At 32.6% G+C, this 18,460-nt stretch overlaps 3 protein-coding genes across 4 annotated transcripts in view; 2 read left to right on the top strand and 1 right to left on the bottom strand.

Annotated features, from left to right (window-relative positions):
• The window catches only part of LOC134270617 (transaldolase-like), a 188,859-nt gene extending 186,011 nt beyond the window's left edge, over positions 1-2,848 (bottom strand). Inside the window, exon 1 of the mRNA XM_062752854.1 lies at positions 2,839-2,848. The gene's annotated coding sequence lies outside the window, so the exon portion shown is untranslated. The remainder of the gene's footprint in view (positions 1-2,838) is intronic.
• Positions 697-3,960, top strand: LOC134270603 (uncharacterized). The gene is made up of 2 exons (XM_062752832.1): positions 697-1,534; positions 3,580-3,960. Exon 1 carries the CDS (start codon positions 697-699, stop codon positions 1,522-1,524), a length of 828 nt encoding a protein of 275 aa, XP_062608816.1. The 3' UTR covers positions 1,525-1,534; positions 3,580-3,960.
• Positions 3,961-6,248: 2,288 nt separating this feature from the next.
• Positions 6,249-17,355, top strand: LOC134270612 (uncharacterized). Of its 2 annotated transcripts, XM_062752842.1 has the most exons (6): positions 6,249-6,344; positions 9,551-9,779; positions 9,861-9,980; positions 10,385-10,484; positions 12,400-12,551; positions 14,047-17,355. In XM_062752842.1, exons 1-6 carry the CDS (start codon positions 6,291-6,293, stop codon positions 14,106-14,108), a joined length of 717 nt encoding a protein of 238 aa, XP_062608826.1. In that variant the 5' UTR covers positions 6,249-6,290; the 3' UTR covers positions 14,109-17,355. The 2 variants fall into 2 exon arrangements, with proteins under 2 accessions (XP_062608826.1, XP_062608824.1); XM_062752840.1 differs by lacking the exon at positions 14,047-17,355 and having other exon boundaries at positions 12,400-12,747.
• Positions 17,356-18,460: the final 1,105 nt, after the last annotated feature.

Raw genomic sequence — 18,460 nt, 5'->3', positions numbered from 1 at the left:
CGAACTAAGAGATGAGTTTAGCAAATCGAGCACACTCGTGTTATGTACACAGTTTTTGTAAACAGGGCTCGAGTTCTGTTATTGTTTATATTTAGAATTCACCGGGTGCGTTCAATCGTCACAGTATGCTTACCACTACTGCACGGACTGACAATATATTGTGTGTTTGTTTTGCTTTCGAACGTGTCTACTCTAAATTTTCTGGATTATAGTATTAATATTTTTCATTTATACAAAACGAGATTGCCACTTTTCCTAAGGATTAAGAATAAAATTAAATTTGTGAGAGTGCAAGGATATGTCAATCAAACCCGCCGAAGAATTTGAAATTTCAATATCTTTTAAACGAAATAAGATTTTTAATTAATTTTTGTGTGAAATGCTGTTAAAATATATAAGTCGTAATATTATAGAGAAAATAATAACTTCAAATCTGTATCCAAGTACCTTTAAACGTTATCGATATAATACAACAGCCACTCGAACACTCTCGCTAACCGTCACACCTGAGTGAACAACAGGTAAAATGGTAAGAGCTGGCAAAGTTCAGAAATTATTATTATTGTCGTTATGGGTATTTCCTGTGTGAACAGAGTGGTGGATCTGTGTGGTTTTTATGTCACGTGATATGGTCATATAAATAGCAGGTGCGTGCTTTAAAAGTTATTCTACCGCTCGTACAGAACGTTGTAAGGAATGGAAACCAGTACAGCGAGTTCAGATGTGCACTATTCTGAAGAAGTTTTATTGGGCGAGTCTAGTACTAGTGAACAATTGTCTAACGAGGATGCAGTATCTTTATTTAATAGTTCATTGAGAAAAGCTTTGCAACAGCAGAATGAGGTCATTGTGAGTTCTATTGTGAAGCAAATTAACAGTAAACCTAATAATCCCGCCACGAATACCGGGCACGAGGATAGCGCACGGGAGGATACTAAACATAACTCATTCGATTTCAAACACGAGGGACATCGCATTCAGCATACCTTTAATACAGAGAGAATAGAGAAGTTGATTGAAACAAAAAACTTTATAGAGAAGAAAGATTTGGAGAATGCGGCACTGACAATTGAGAAAGAAATCGGCGAGTTGCGACAACGAAACAAGATTCTAAAAATAGCAGACAGGCACGGGTGGGATACTGTCAACGAATATTTAGACGATCCATTAGCAGACAACAATGACGACGCTGTTAAGTTACGGGGCGCTGTTACCCGTGCTGTTCGTAAGCGTAATTACAGAGGGAAGCCATATACATATCCCATGCAAAACCGTAGACAGAATGCATTTGCTGCCAACGACTTTTTTCGCACTTTCGGCCAAACGTTTGCTACAGGGGGGTACAAGCAATTCGCCAAACCAATCGAATACGGCGCAGGTCAACAGAACTTTGAACGGAAGTGCTTTTTCTGCAGACAGGTCGGACATTACGTCAGGGACTGCCCATTTGCCAGAGGACAACAAGTTCCAGTGTCAGCTTCCACGGTCGCATCGGCCTCTAGCAACAACGCCAACAAGCAGTAGTAGAGAACAAGTTGAGTATAGTGAAAATGAAGGCTGTATGGGTGATTCTTATGAATATGAGTTAAACACGTGTTCGAAGATTTCAGTAAAGTTTCGGTTAAAAAATTGTTTACAATTTTGGAAGAGTGAATTGTCTTCAAACATATTTGTTAAAAATACTATTCAGTTTGGTTATGTAATTCCATTTATTCAATTGCCGCCTAAGGTCGTTTTAAAAAATAATAAGTCGGCTCATATTCACAGTGATTTTGTTTGTACAGCCATCAATGATCTTTTAAATTCTGGTTGTATTCACGAAATATCTGAAGAAAAAATACATGTTGTTAATCCACTTACTGTTTCAGTGAACAGCACAGGTAAGAAAAGGTTGGTGTTAGATCTTCGACATGTAAATCAATTTGTAGAAAAACAAAAGGTGAAGTTTGAAGGGGTGAGTGAGGCTTTACAATATGCAAAACAGGGAATGCATATGATTAAGTTTGATTTAAAATCAGGTTATCACCATATTGATATACATCCAGATTTTCACAAATATTTAGGTTTTTCTTGGAAATATGGTGACAAATTCAGATTTTTCGAATTTAATGTGTTACCTTTTGGTTTATCTTCAGCAGGGCATGTTTTTACAAAAGTAGTGAGAGTTTTAGTGAAATATTGGAGATCATGTGGTATACCTGTGGTAGTATACTTGGACGATGGTTGGGTTTGTGATACGTACGAGAAGTGCAAGTCTGCATCAGACATAATACAAGACACGTTACAGAGATCAGGTTTTGTTATAAATACAGAGAAGTCAGTACTTGAGCCTACTCAGAGTATGGTGTGGTTAGGGTTTTTGTGGAATTTGGAAAGCGGGACGCTAGAAGTTCCTTTGGAAAAAATTAGTAATATTAAATCTTTATTAAAAGAACTTTTAGAGAATAAAAACAATATTTCGGCGAGAAAATTATCTTCTGTTGTGGGAAAAATTATCGCATTAAAACCATCTTTGGGAAATATATGTCAGTTAATGACTAGACGTCTCAGTATTACAATTTGCTCTAAAACTGGCTGGGATGAAATTTTGTATATAGACAATGGGAATATTCAAGAGTTGGAGTTTTGGCATTACAATATCAGTAAGCTCCCTTGCAAATATTTTACATGTATTGATAAGACACCAGAGAAAATTATTTTTTCGGATGCAAGTTCTCATGCAGGCGCAGGGTTTACATGTGAAAGGAATAAGAAAATAGTTCATTACATGTGGGATCAGTGTGAAAAAAGTAAAAGTTCAACTTGGAGAGAATTAAAGTCAGTACAAATAATTTTAACAAGTCTGGCAGATGTGTTGAGTGGAAGGTTTGTGAAAATATTTACAGATAATCAAAATGTCGTGCGCATCGCATGTAAAGGTAGTATGGTTGACGAGCTGCATCAGCTGGCATTGAGTATATTTGGTGTCTGTGTGCAATACAGTATTTTACTTGAAGTACAGTGGATACCAAGAGAATTCAACATGGATGCAGATAGTTACAGTCGTATGTTTGACAGTGATGATTGGAGTGTGTCTGAACACATTTTCCGATATTTTGATAGAATATGGGGTCCTTTTACAATTGATCTTTTTGCAAATTGTAAGAATAACAAAGTTAAAAGGTTTTATTCGAAATATTGGAATCCAGGCACTACAGGAGTTGACGCTTTCGCTTATGATTGGTCAGGAGAAAATTGTTGGATAGTACCTCCTCCTTTCCTTATAGGCAAAGTGATAAAACATTTGCGTTTGTGTAATGCATATGGAACTTTAATCATTCCTAAATGGTTGTCTGCTTTATTTTGGCCAATGATATGGGATAAAAGTACAACATCTTACAAATCTTATATAAAAGAATATGTTGAATATAAGAACCCAAGAAAATTTTTTATGTCAGGATCAGACAAGTCGAGTATATTTGCTCAAGATATGTTTTTGAGCAACGTTTTGGTTGTTAGAATTGATTTCAGAAAAATATAATAATAGCAGTTTAAATATGTAAGTGTGTGTGTTGTTATATTTTTGCTGTTTATTCACAGATTTTTAATGATACTTGGGCGGAAATTAAAGACATGTCAACGAAAGAGCAGTTTAAATCGGCAGATTCCTCAATATTCCACATCATGAAAAGTGCAAAAAGTAAAAACACAGTCAAGCAGTATGAAACGTATTTCAAGAAATTTACGCAGTGGTGTATTTCCAAAGATGTCGCAAGTTTTCCCGCAAAATCTAGTGTGATTGCCATTTTCTTAAGTGGATTAATTCAACAAGGAGTTTCTGAAGCAGTTCTGTGTTCATTTTTCTATAGTATAAAGTGGTATCATGATCTTCATTGTGCGTTTTCTAATCCTTGTGACGACAGTGTTATTCATAGTTTAATGGAGGGGGGAAACGAATTTTATCAAAGCCCATAAAGAAGAAGGAACCAATTTCGCCAGATGTATTAGAGAAGATTATAAATGTATATGGGGAACGGGAGCAAAATTGTGATTTACGAAGTGTGAGAACAGTGGCTATGTTGTTGTTGAGCAGGTTTTTTGCGATTTAGTGAATTATCTAATATTAAAGTGAAAAATATAATTTTCAAGAATTTATACATGAATGTTTGCATCGAATCCAGCAAAACTGACGTATACAGGCGTGGTAACGAAGTGACATTGGCAGAGGCAGGAGGGAAGCTGTGTCCTGTATCTTGGATTAAGCATTATTTAAATCTAGCTGAAATTCAGGATAAACCAGAGGAATATGTTTTCAGAGCAATTAGATTTTACAAGTCATGTGGAAAATATATGTTGTGCGGTATTAACAAGCCGATTTCATATACAAGAGCCCGAGAGTTATTGTTAGAAGCTTTGGAAAAAGTGGGAATAGATTCAAAAGGCTTTGGTTTGCACAGTCTGCGAAGTGGAGGGGCAACAACTGCAGCCGAGAAAAATGTGTCGGAGCGTCTGATCAAAATATATGGACGTTGGAAATCTGACTATTCCAGAGACAATTATATTAAGGATTGTATAGATAACAAATTGAAAGTGTCTAATAGTCTTTTTCGTGTAAATATAAATGAATATATATTAATAAATATATATGCATATATATAGTGTGTGTGTAGACAGGTATTATTATTTTTTACAATTTTCTCTTTGATTGTTCTACGTTCTGACGAGCAGCATTCCATACATATGAGTTGATTATTCTTTCAATACAGAATAAAGAGTATAATTAATTTATATTCGGACGAACGAAGTGAGGGAGAATATAATTATTATTATTGTCGTTATGGGTATTTCCTGTGTGAACAGAGTGGTGGATCTGTGTGGTTTTTATGTCACGTGATATGGTCATATAAATAGCAGGTGCGTGCTTTAAAAGTTATTCTACCGCTCGTACAGAACGTTGTAAGGAATGGAAACCAGTAAATTAGGCACACACACACATATATGTATGTATTTATCAATATTATTTAATGATTAAAAATAATGGGTGTTGAAATAAATACAAATGTGTTAGAATTGTAATAAACGTTCTGACGAGCAGCATTCCGTTCTGACGAGCAGCATTCCATACATATGAGTTGATTATTCTTTCAATACAGAATAAAGAGTATAATTAATTTATATTCGGACGAACGAAGTGAGGGAGAATATAATAAGAACGAAATTGTATTCAATAATGAACTTTCCTTAAAAAATAATAAACAAAGCGAATAATATATATGTAAATACTGTCCACGGACCTGTCTCCGTGCCAGTGTCAAAATATTGCATTAACTGCTGCTATGTACATATATTAGCTGCTTAAAAACATGTCTGCAGCTACGTTTCTCTACTGGGAATGACCAGACCTCAATTGTTCTGGTCGGCTTAGCTATTTTGCAAGGACTTATGGGTAAAATAAGCATAGGGACAATACGCGGGAAATACAAATTATATACACAAGTGCAATAGTGATTGTTACAAATATTTTGCAAATTAAGAAATGAATTTAATAATCATTAAAACAATTAAAGGATTTCAAATTTAACATATTAGCGTAAAAACTTGCTAGACATTGTGTTTTTTAACATATAAGATATTGATATCAAGCTTCACATTTTCTAAATTTGCTCATAGAAATAAAAGATTATACAAAATTTTCAATATTAACTTCAAAAAATCAAAAAGGAATCAAAAACAGTTTCAATGGAAAAATTATTATTTTTTTTTTACATTTTGAATTAAACAATATTTATTCAGTTAACTGAATAGATTGGGAAACAGGCTTGAGCCTATATAAATACCCTCTCTATACAACAGGTCAAGGTTACAATACAATGAACAGAGTATATACATGTATTTACAATGTATATTTAGATATGAGTGCTCACATACGCATTCATACACACACCCTCACGCACGCTACATTGCAAAAAACTTTAACTCATTACTGCTGTTCCTGTTGGAAGTTCCTTCGAAACCTAGTCATGTCTGTATCCCAATCCAAGTTTTAAATGGACCGTACTTTGTTTGTAAACATGGCCTACATTGACAGGTACGAATTTACGTAGTTACTTTTTTATGCATTGCCACGTTTGATTTAAAAAAAAAATCTATTTTTATAACTCATTATAAATTTATATGCTTTCATGAACATGGTAACAAAAGTTACATACATATATTAAGTTATGAATATTTATGCAAATAAATGTATAATTTTTCATTTCTTTTTTAGACTAAAATGTTTGTAACAAACATGATAAACGCAATGAGATGAAATGTCAACCTGTTATAAAGCTACGCTGTTACAATTTCTCATACTATATGCTAATGTAAGTATTGAAACAGAATCAACTTGCTTTCAATCTAAAAAATGTGTAAACTCAGAAAAAATCATTTCAATGACAAAATGCTGAATATCATTAAATAGAATTATTTTCCAGTATTATTATCAGTTTTCTTTGTCATGTAGTATTTCTGAAAGGTTTATAAAAACTGTTTCACATACAAGTCTTTCAGAACTGAACATTTCAACACATACAGAATTTTTTTTCTTGGACTACATTATTTCATACAGAAGCCCATTAGTGCCATCTAAAATAAATTAAAATTTTTATGTAAAATTAATTCAAACTGATTTATAAAGCAGATGAAATATTTGAAAGAAAAATTGATACATACGTACATGTACATGTAAATCAAATTTGCAAAATATAAAAGTGTAATATCAAAACCTCAATATGTATAAAATATATACGTATACATATGAATATGTATATATATAATTAGCATCGGCGTTAATGAAAAAAAACCCACAAAAATACAAAAGTGAAGAGGAGCATCTAGATTGTTGACCTATTGGTCACTACACTTATTTGTTTTCAATACAATGCTCTTCCTATAAAAGATAATTATTTTCATGTGTAACTATAATATTACTTTGCGTTTATAACAGAAGAATACAAAAATAATTTCAACCTACTTCCCGTTTTTTTAATGTTCCAGTTTCTCTTATGTCCACAATCAAATAAATTTCAAATAATTATGTACATGTAAGAAATATTTGCCCATTGATAAAAATATATTTATAAGAAATCAAAATAGTTGAGATGAATGAAAAGTTAACAAGCAAATTCAAAGAATTGTGGTCCCCCGCTTTCGGTGTCTTTGTTGGTGAGATGTTATTTTTTATGACACATTGTGTCTAATATGAATATCCTATCATATGTCATTTCTTAGAAATTATCATTGAAGTTGATTTTTTTGAAGGATGAAAACCCTTATCCTGACCGTTAAAAAGTTATGGCCAAAGTTAACGTTTTTTAAAAGTAGGTCAACTCCAAGGTCAAGATCAAAGGGTCAAAGTTGTTGATGAAAGGTTTTCTCACAAGGATTACATATGTGAAGTATGAAAGCCCTAGCCCTTACCGTTCAAAAGTTGTGGTCAAGGTTAAAGTTTTTACATAAGTATATAAATCTTTAACATCAAGGTCAAAAGGTCGAAGTTGTTGATATCCAATGAAAGGACTTGCCACAAAGAATACATACGTGAAATATAAAAGTCCTAGTATCTACCATTCAAAAGTTGTGACCAAAGTTAAAGTTTTTTTTTAAAGTAGTTAAAACTCCAATGTCAAGGTCAAAGGGTAAAAGTTGTTGGTATCCAATGAAAGGTCTTCTCAAAAAGATTACATATGTGAAGTACGAAAGCCGTAGCCCTTACTGTTCAAAAGTTATGGTCAAGGTTAAAGTTTTTTCATAAGTATGTAAATCTCCAAGGTCAAGGTCAAAAGGTCAAGGTTGTTGGTATCCAATGAAATGTCTTGCAACAAGGAATACATATGTGAAATATAAAAGTCCTAGTATCTACTGTTTAAAAGTTGTGACCAAGGTTAAAGTTTTTAAAAAGTAGTTAAAACTCCAATGTCAAGGTTAAAGGGTAAAAGTTCTTGGTATCCAATAAAAGGTCTTTTCACAAGGATTAAATATGTGAAGTACGAAAGCCTTAGTCCTCACCGTTCAAAACTTATGGTCAAGGTTAACGTTTTTTCATAAGTACGAAAATCTCCAAGGTCAAGGTCAAAAGGTCAAGGTTGTTGGCATCCAATGAAAGGTCTTGTCACAAACAAGACATTTGTGAAATATGAAAGTCCTTGTACCTTTCATTCAAAAGTTATGGCCAAAGTAAAAAGTTGAAATTTCTGTGTAAAAGTGGGTCAAACTCCAAGGTCAAGGTCAAAAGGTCAAATTTGGTGGTACCCAAAGAAAGGTCTTGTCACAAGGAATACACATGTGAAATATGAAAGTCATAGCTCTACTAAATCAAAAGTTATGGGCAAGGTTAAAGTTTTTGTGACGGACAGACTGACAGACTGACAGACGGACAGACTGACAGACTGACAGACTGACGGACAGACGAATGAGATTTAATGTCCCCTCGCTTTCGCGAAAGCGGGGGACAATAAGTCTGCAGGTACACGGTGCTTTTCCACGTTTATTTGAACATAACGTTAGAACGACATTCATGCTCAAAAACCCATTCAAACAATACAAATCAGGAGTAGAACCATTACGAAAAAAGTTAATCTTAATGTCGTGGTGAAGATTACAGCAAATGTTTTATCTTTGTTGTCGTGTATGAAATTTTAAATAAATTGAATATATTCTGCTTTATTTGAATACAAAAATAGGTCTGCTAATGATGGGACACAATTGATACCAATGAAAATTCCGACAAATTGTTGGTCTCCATAAACGACATACATATTATCATTCAAAAACTCAAGCATCTTTTAAATAAAGATTTAATTGGGTCCTTGAGTATTTAATCAGTGTTTGTTACCAAATTATAATGTTGTAAATAACCAGTGACTACGTAAGTTCATTTTTGAGTTCCATTTTTATTGAAGAAGAAGCTAAAAAATATTTCTGGACTAAAATTTATCGTATATATTGCTGGTATACAATATTGAAAACTCGTACATTTTGATGCTACTGATTTAGGAAATATTTTGGTGATTTCAAATTTCAATTATTCTCAAAGTTTCTTGGAGTTTTAACGTATCCGGTCCAAAGGTGATTTACACCACTTTTCAAATATGTTGCTGTTCAGTACTCTTAAAAATTCTTCTTCACAGCATACTATATTTTATGTATTTGTGTCTTTCCTTGTAATGATTTTAATTAAGTTAAGGGAGGTTAACATTGTAGATAGCATCTTTTCAATGTAAACGGAACACAGAATTTTGCATAACTTTGATTTTTTCAAGTTTTAAGTGTTGCTAGTAGTGCGCGTAGATTTGAATCATCACTATCAGCTCATCTTTACTCAGTGTACTTTGAAAGCCAGATTGTTATCATTTCGTCATCAATAAATTCAGCGATCTTTAAAGTGCTGTATATAAGTGTTTTGTTGCTTTGTTTTTGCTTTATTTTTAATCAATATTTAAGTGTAGTAGCTCATAATATTTTTTAAAAGTTTTTTTTAAAAATTTGTTATGAACGATTTAGATGTATAAATGATTCATTTTTATGGCAGTTTATTCCTCATTACGAGTCTATGCCTTGCACAACATCAAGAATAACAGTACAGAAGGTGAACAGATGCCCCAGAAATCAGCTGGAGTGGATAATCGAAGCGGAGAAAGCCAATTGTTCATCAATTAATCAAACGTGTGTTAAATCATATGAATTCGTTTATCATTGTGTTTTAAACACAATGCTTACCGAATTGCTCGAGGTTTGTGCTCCTGCAAAGCCAATATATGGTACGTGGAATGCACCAATTTTAGCTAAGCCCTAAAAACACTTTTAAAAATTATTCATGGTGTATATATTTTTTTATGCAGGCAAAATGTGTGCAGAGTATAACATTGGTGGCAATTTAATTCAGGAGAGTTTAGATGCAGGCTGTGGTACGGATAGAATTCCCTGCCCTCCCGCATATCCATCAACAGAGGCATATAAATGTAATGACATACAATACGAGAAAATAAGTTTTATGCACATTTTTTTTTATTATTTATTCTTTATTTGCTTAATACATACGTATTATCACAATTTCCTCACAAATAAAATTTAGAAAAAACAGATTGGTACGGTGTGGCTCTTCAATACATGAAAAAACAGTGCCTAGTAAATTATATAAAGAATTCACGTTTTTAAGTTAGAAATCATTTTGGAACAATTGTAAATGTGTAATGCTGAAATGATAAATAGATCATTTTCTTACAATAGCAAGCAGGTAAACATGAATTATCGAGGGACATATCTATCTACAAAATTGATACCAGCTGGAGAACCACACTTAGTATTAATAGTAATATTAAACTGATTTTCTGTATCGTAATCATTTTTATTTCATCATTTGTAGATCAAGAATGTTACAATTTTGTCAAGCAGAGCAAAAACATAACCAAGAATAATGCTACAGCATGCAACATCCCAAGCACAGACACTGGAGAAGAAATCAAGTAAGTTCCTGATACGAGTAGGTATTCAAACGATGATTTTGATTGATTGTTTGTATGTCTTTTAAAGTCCTATTCGAGAATTTTTCACTCACGTAGAGACGTCACCATATACCGATGAAGAGCTTCAAATTTTGTTCTTTACTCGGAGCTCAGAGCCACTGAGGGGATTTTATCATACCAACGCCTGTCGTGACACAGGGCCTCGGTCTCATCCGAAGGACCCGCTACTTTCACTTCATAGTGCCGAGCACATGGCAAAGGACAAATCTGATCGCCAAATTTGACCCCATTCAACCCCTAAATTCCTCGATGTCGACAAATTTGCATCTACAATAACTAGCTTTCATATAAATATGACTAGTCATGGCTTTGCTGTTCTTTCGAAGATTTTAAATGATTTTTCCCTTTATATTCCTTATTAAACCTTAAAAAAAACTTTATTCATGCTCTTGCTGGTCTTTGGAAGATTTGAAAATTAATGATTTTCCCTTTATATGCGTTATTAAATCTTGATTCATCTTTAATCGTCGATTTAAGCCGCTTATCCCCGGGTTTACCATTTGAGTACGACATGGAGAAGCTTTGAGATTGAATACTGTTCGTTATCTCCATATCCTTCTTCCATATACGTTTTACCTTTTTATGGCACAACACATCTTGACGTGAAGATTTTTGGAGATTGTTGAATTTTAACTAATAATATATATTATTTATCTTCCTTGAAAGATTTTAGTACCCTTCATTTGAACATATTTGATTTCCTGTTACCCAAGGATTCTTTGTGGCTAGGCAAATTAGATTGCAAATGGCCAAGTGGACCTAGGGAAGCAGTCAAAAAGGTGAAAAGTTTACAGACGAACAGACGGACGCCGGGTACCCTTTGATCAGAAAAGCTCACCAAAGATCGGGACTTAGGTGAGCAAAAAAGTATTTTGTCAGATGGGTGCCGATAAACTTTAGTGAGGAGTGACTGAAAAATTGAGTACGCTACAATCCTTGGTTTTTGTGAAAAAATCCAAATATCGTTCCCTAGGGGAGAAGGGGTCTTGTACCTTCAATTCAACATACAGTTGTAAAAAACATGATAAAAGTCTCAAGAAAACTATCAATGAAGTATGTTTCAATATTAAATCTGCACTGGGTAGTGACATCCATCAATGTTTTTGAAGCATTTCGAAAGAAGATTCAATGATGTTATTCTGGCAATGGGTTCCGTGACTTAAGTAACTTGTTAGGGTGAAAGGGTAAATAAGAAATACCTGCAGGGATAAAAAATATAAAGAATAGAATCTCTTCTCCATTGCTTTCTTATTTTTTTTTTTAAAATTGCTTTTTACAGTATTTAAAAAACGTCTCTGTTATAGCGCTAACATAGTCAGAGGTTTCTGTATAATGATCAATATTTTTTTGTGTTTGTGTCTCCTTAGTATCTATTTTATTAAAATTTTAAATTTCATTTCGTAAAAAGACACCATCTTTTTTCAATTACATTTTATAATTTAATTACGTGGAATTCAAGGATTTATACGAGAGACGACAAGCCAATGAAAATTTAACGATACCTGCTTTGAATTTTAACAAATTTTGAGAATGATCGATGATGCAAATTTGTTTAATTTCGATGACAATCTAATGTCTTATACTCCCATTTATGATTTTTCAATCAATATATTAGGACATGTCATGCACTTTGACGTCACAAAACAAAAATAAAAAGTTAATAAGTAAAATATTAAATAACATTGATAGAACACTTTATGATTAAATCTTTTTAACTATATCATTTTTATTTTAACTACATGTATACATGTAAGTGTCAGCTTTTTTGTGCTATCTACCAAATAGAATCTGTAGAAATATAGTTTTGACAATCTAACAAAAGAGCTTTATTATCATACATGTTTTTTCATTCCAGAATAAACTTGACGCTCTTCGTATTTCTGACTCTTGTCGTGGTTTGTCTAAATGCAGGTATCTCTTCATATATTTTGTTAAGAAATAAGAAAAGGATGCATCTGAATGCAGATAATGGACGAGATCAATTCCAAAGAAATCCTTTTTTAAATGGTATGCGAATTTTTAAATATATCTGGTTTCCCATAAGGAGCAAATATACTTTATTCACATGGTTTAATGATTTACAACGAATAAATTTTAGTAGGTAGGAAGGTAAATTATCAAAATAAACAAAACACCACATAGAATATGTAGAAATGTTTTAACAGGTTTGAACCGCAATGAGAGAAAATAAAAATTCATAAAAAAAATAATAAAAAATAATACATGTATTAATCATTTACGAATTGGCTTAAAAATTTAGCTTAACATTTATGAAATATAAAAGAAAGAATATGATATCAATATGCTTGTTATAAACAATTACTTTATCTGCTCATGTGCTTATGATTACACATTTAATGATTATCCTGAATCTAAACATTTAAACACTAGTATTACACGAAAGCATTTGTTTTAGATAATTATGTGAATAATTTATTGGTATATTTATGTTTCTCAGCAATTGAAAATGAATAAAACAATTTTAAATTATATATAAATATCTAATTCTATTAGCTCACCTGAGGTGAAAGCTCAAATGAGCTTTTCTGATCACACTTTGTCCGGCGTCCGTTTGTCCGTCTGTCTGTAATTTTTTGCACATTTTCGACTTTTTCTCTAGAATCACTGGGCCAATTTCAACTAAACTTGCCAAAAAGCATCCTTGAGTAAAAAGGATTCAAGTTTAATCAAATGAAGGACCAAGCCCTTATTCAAAAGTAGCTAATTCAAAAATAGTATATGTTTGGTGAAATACTTTAAAAATCTTCTTCTCAAGAGGAAAAGTGAAACTTATTGGGAAATATCATCAGGTAGTGTAGATTCAAGCTTGCTCAAATCATGACCCCCGGAGGTAGGGCGGGGCCATAATGGCCGATCAAAGATTTACATAAAAATATATAGGAAATTATTTAAAAATCCTCTTCTGAAGAATAGCATTGCCATGTGCCATGATAAGTCATATTTACATAGAAGCATCCTCAGGTTGTGTAGATTCAAGTTTGTTCAAATCATGACCCCTGGGGGTAGGGCAGGGTCACAGTGGCCAATTAAAGTTTATTTAGAAATACACTGTATATAGGAAAATTCTTTAAAAATTTTCTTCTGAAGAATAACAAAGCCATGATTAGTCATATTTATATGGAATTCGAAGCATTTTCAGGTAGTTGAGATTCAAGTTTGTTCAAATCATGACCCCCGGGGATAGAGCGGGACCACAATGACAATTTTACTTAGGAAAATATAGGGAACGTATTTCAAGGACAACAAAGCCATGATTGGTCATATTTTAGTTGGGGTGGGGGGAGGGGCACAATATAAGTTCAAATTTAAAGAGCTAGTCAAAGAAAAATACAACCATCCTTAGTGTAGATTCAAGTTTGTTCAAATCATAACCTCCTCCCCTTTAAGGATTGGTTGGGACCACTTTTATTTCTGCTTTTTTTCCTAGCCACAGTGCTCAGGTGAGCGATGTGGCCTATGTGCCTCTTGTATTATTGTATAGCAGATGCCACCACCGACAGAAATTTAAATGAATACATGAGAAATGAATGCGATTCAGTTTGAAACCTTGCATAAAAGTTCCATCCTTTCCCTCATGGAAATGATTGATCATGAGTAGTGAAAATGAATTGAAAGATTGATAATGAATATATGCTGATCAAAAATACACAGAAAAATTCATATCGGATTCATATCAGATAATCTGTTCCACACTCATGAGAAATTCCTTAACAACCCTAAACCTGTACAGTCAGCTCATATAACAAGTATCAATACTTATTATATAATGGATATCACCTGTTATCTTTCACCGATATGGACATGGACGGGATATTTCGGAGCGCTTTGACATGTGTGCATATCTGATTCAAAAAAGACACTTTTTCAATAAAAAAGAAAACCCCTCGGAGGAACATTCAAGAGCTATGAATACTTGTATCAAAAATTCCCTCCAGGACACGAATGAAATCAAGAATTGGCCTAAAATGGTTTGAAGAGTTGAGTCAAAAGGAATCGTAAATGTTCAGAGGTCTTTCAACAGGATCTCACCTATCCTTACCTATCCTCTTCGTGCCTGCTGGCACATAAGGTCCTATTACACTGGTTTTACCTGCCTCTGTCTTTGGCTGTTGCCCTCGCTGCTGCCCAGCTTTTCCACCCCAGTTGTAGCCTTTAACAGGACCAGTTAGTAGAAATACTGAGAAGCTTTGTAGAAATACAAATTATATAATTGAAATTAATAATTTCACAACCAAAATATGTAAAAGTGGGGAAAATATCTTGCATGTTGATGATGGGCATACGAAGAACGGAATGAACGCATTTGAATACTCATGAACATCCAAGGAATTTAAACAAATCTGTTTTTGAAGTTAACTCACTGATTAAATTATTTGAAGAGCCGTTGAGTCACTTTGAATTGCCAGGCATTCTTCACCTCGTGGAAAAAATATATTTACACACTAAATAACATTATTGAAGATAATGACACATGCATAATTGAAATTTTACGCCTCATGCAACAAGAAGTGGAATAAGATGTGACAGATAATAAATGCATATATGTTGCTGAGATAAAGTCATGATCCAGAGCCTTAATAAATTATATCTAAAAGAGTTTATACATGTATTAAGTTTTCGGAAAATACAACAATATGGTGTAGTGTAGCACTGTTAATGACTGGAATCGATGCATTTGAGGTTGGAAAAATAAAGTCTGCCTTAAAAAGGACAAGATAACCAACTCCAAGTCAACTGGTCATCAAGTGCACTAAAAAGAACATTGGAGGGGAAAATGACAGTTTACCCTTTCCACTCTACCAAATAACCCTAATTGGAATTTCTAGAGGAAACTATTTAAAGAAAAATAATTAAAGTATACTACTTATCTGAAACTAGTACTAACAATCTTATAGATTAAAAGGGAACGTGTCTGCAATTTATACGCATGGACGATGCTTCAGGTATGGTTATATGCAGAACAGAAATATGTATAGTACAGCTGTATAGATGCACTTAACCTCCTACGTATGTAACAGAAAGGATAATATTATCATTATGGAATTACAAAAAATTATTTCTTTGAGACACTAGTATTTGGATGCTGGAGTTGTCCGTAAATTTTGACATTAAAAAAACGTTTAAATATGCAAAATAATGGCATTCAAAATCATAATCTGATACTATGGAACAATAAATTAGACTTGGAAGATTATTCAATCAATGCCTTGAAAACGTGACAGCTGACTGGTATCATCAAATGGTCTTCAAACAAGAACATCAGCATATCACGAGGTCCTAAAAATGTGATATCAATTGAATGTTTTTTTTTGCACGCTTTATTTGACTCGATCGTTTGTAAAATTTAAAAAAAATGACCTAAAGGGGAAGAGTGGATAATTTCATTCCGATACCAAGTTCAGATTTAGAGTAATCGTGCATATATTTTGAGATTCATTATTTATGGAATTTGATCCTATGTTTTATCAATTAGTGTAACATGTTGCATTGAAATCTGACCACACCTATAAGAAGTGGCGGGTTTCTTGCATCTACTTGTGTTCCAAGATTTATTCTTTAACTCAATTTTGTGAGTTGATACGAACATCAACAATCAAGTTTATCAGTTTTCCTACATACAGGTAAAAACATTTTCCACAGTTGACACAAAATTTTCATTAAGTAAATTATTAAGAACCATTATAGACTTTGCTATTATTAAGCTTTTAGACGCTGTTTAGTATTTCGTCATCTCTAGTAGCACAATTTCAGAGAATATCTGAAAAATCGTAAAAAAGTTGACATCTTCTTGATCATCTTCATGTATTTAAGTTGAATCAACATAATGATCCTTATTTTAAATAATAACACATGTCAGCTAAGTGAACACTCTCAAGGTTTTTCAGTAATTGTGGGTATTTATCGAATGCAAATCTTTAATTTTTTGGGATACTGTAAAATCACTAATTTTCTTGGGAGTTGATTTTTTTTATGCTATGAAGAAACTCACTAATTCATGTCTTTCACAAAATAAAAGGTACAATTTATGTACATTTCTTCAACAATGAAAACAAATCCAAACAAACCGCAAAAAATATAAGGAGTATTTTATTTAGGTACATGTATGTTGGTATTATTGTGATTAAGTAAAGTGTCATGTCATTAACTATGTTGATTTTTCGTATTGTGACATTTTAAAGTACAATTTCTTGTTTATTTGCATGATTGTAGTTTTTCATATAATAATATGTAGCAGTCGAGAAAATTCAACATTCTCTCTTGATTTACCCGACTTTAAAGAAATATTATCTTATGTTTTTCTATCTTATTTATATGTTATATCCATATAAATGAGTTCTTAAAATATATAGGAATGGATATGAAAAGGATATCTTTTAATTTTTTGCTTCATGCTTAGCTTTTCTAGGAATGATGTAGCCAGCAGAGAAAAATATTATATAAGGATTTAGTTATACATGTAGTCATGCTATTATCACTTGATCTTGCCAAAATTTGTCTAAAATGTTTTGAGCGAATTTTGGAAGTAATGCATGGATTAAGAAACTAATTCATTATTTAAATACATGGTTTGGGGTTCTAAAACTTTCTTTATAGATTTTTGTTTATTAGCAGATGCTAATGTATCTACATTTGTATATTTAGTTTCATACACAGTTTGAGTTTAATTGTATTGCCTCAATGTTTCCAAACTCACTCTTTATTTGATTTGATTATGATAAATAGAGTGATAACATAGATAAATAGACAAAAATAAATTTAATATCGCGTGGCCATGCATATTTTATTTGTATTTTTTTCAGATCCATTGTTTGTTTTACTTTGCAAATTCTAACATATTTTTCGTATATGTTATTTGAAGCTTCTTTAAAAAAGCTTCTAGGGTATTCATTTCTTCGCACAACAACATTGTTAAGTTTCATTCTTCTCATATGAAGAATGATATTCAGGCAAGCTGAATAAAAAAAAACCAAGAATCAAAACAGATTTTTCCATTAGAGTTGCTTTATTTATTCTTTTGTATTTCATGTTTACACAATTTGATATATTTCTCTTTTGTTAATGTCATCAACTTTTTAAATTAGATTCTGAGGATGTAGACGTTCATTACATCAGCGAATCCTGGGTCTAGAATGTAAGACATTAATTCATTGTGAAACATAAGTAGTACAAAAATACGTAAGAGATAAAAGAAAAAGAACAATTGTTCTGTTTTGTCTTGAGGTCACCAAAATATAAGAATGAAGAAAATTGAAAAACAATGCAATATATGTTTTACTTTCAAGTCAATATTTCTTAACTAACTTTTGTAATTATTCTTGTATTACAGAAGTCCGCCCAAGTTATCAAATAGTTTGAAGATTTTTTCCTCAAAAACTTACAAATCTGTATAAAAATATTCTAAGTTGATATAATATTTCAATAGTGCTCAAATGAGGTACATGTATGAATTAAACTAACAAAGTGTATTTGGTATTTGCGCAATTTTTAAAGTAACATACTATGATTCCAGTTGGAAGCCGTAGAACCCTTGCTGTACAGGAAAAGTGGAAAATCCCCTTTGTTCGCCCAGGGACACACTTCATTTGTCTTATCTAAAACAACTAACCAACAAATATCGTTTGGGCATCCGCCGTAATAAAATGTCTTCTGATATGGGCATCATGTCTATAAAAAGTTCAAAATGTTTTCAAACAATGACACATGTGGAGAAAATTAACGAACAGTATTCAAGATCAAAAGTCCATAAAACAATACAAAATAGGAGCAGAACAAACACAGACCTCCAAAACATCAGATGTGGGATCAGGTGCCGTTAACATCCCCTGCCAACCGTTTACACCCGCCGTGTGCTCCTTGTCATGATCGAAAAATAACGGAAAATCCGTCGTCAATTC

This window comes from Saccostrea cucullata, unplaced genomic scaffold, assembly GCF_032062105.1.
Source record: "Saccostrea cucullata isolate Sc308-1 unplaced genomic scaffold, CSIRO_AGI_Scuc_v1 ctg171, whole genome shotgun sequence".
NCBI lineage: Eukaryota > Metazoa > Mollusca > Bivalvia > Ostreida > Ostreidae > Saccostrea > Saccostrea cuccullata.
Note: the sequence above shows the minus strand (reverse complement) of the source record. Positions and strands in the feature narration are given on the sequence as shown.

Coding starts and splice junctions, on each gene's coding strand:
- LOC134270603 (XM_062752832.1), top strand. CDS start 697: ATGGAAACCAGTACAGCGAGTTCAGATGTGCACTATTCTGAAGAAGTT.
- LOC134270612 (XM_062752840.1), top strand. CDS start 6,291: ATGTCAACCTGTTATAAAGCTACGCTGTTACAATTTCTCATACTATAT. Junction 6,345..9,550: donor TTCTCATACTATATGCTAAT/GTAAGTATTGAA, acceptor TTTTTATGGCAG/TTTATTCCTCATTACGAGTC. Junction 9,981..10,384: donor ATCAACAGAGGCATATAAAT/GTAATGACATAC, acceptor CATCATTTGTAG/ATCAAGAATGTTACAATTTT.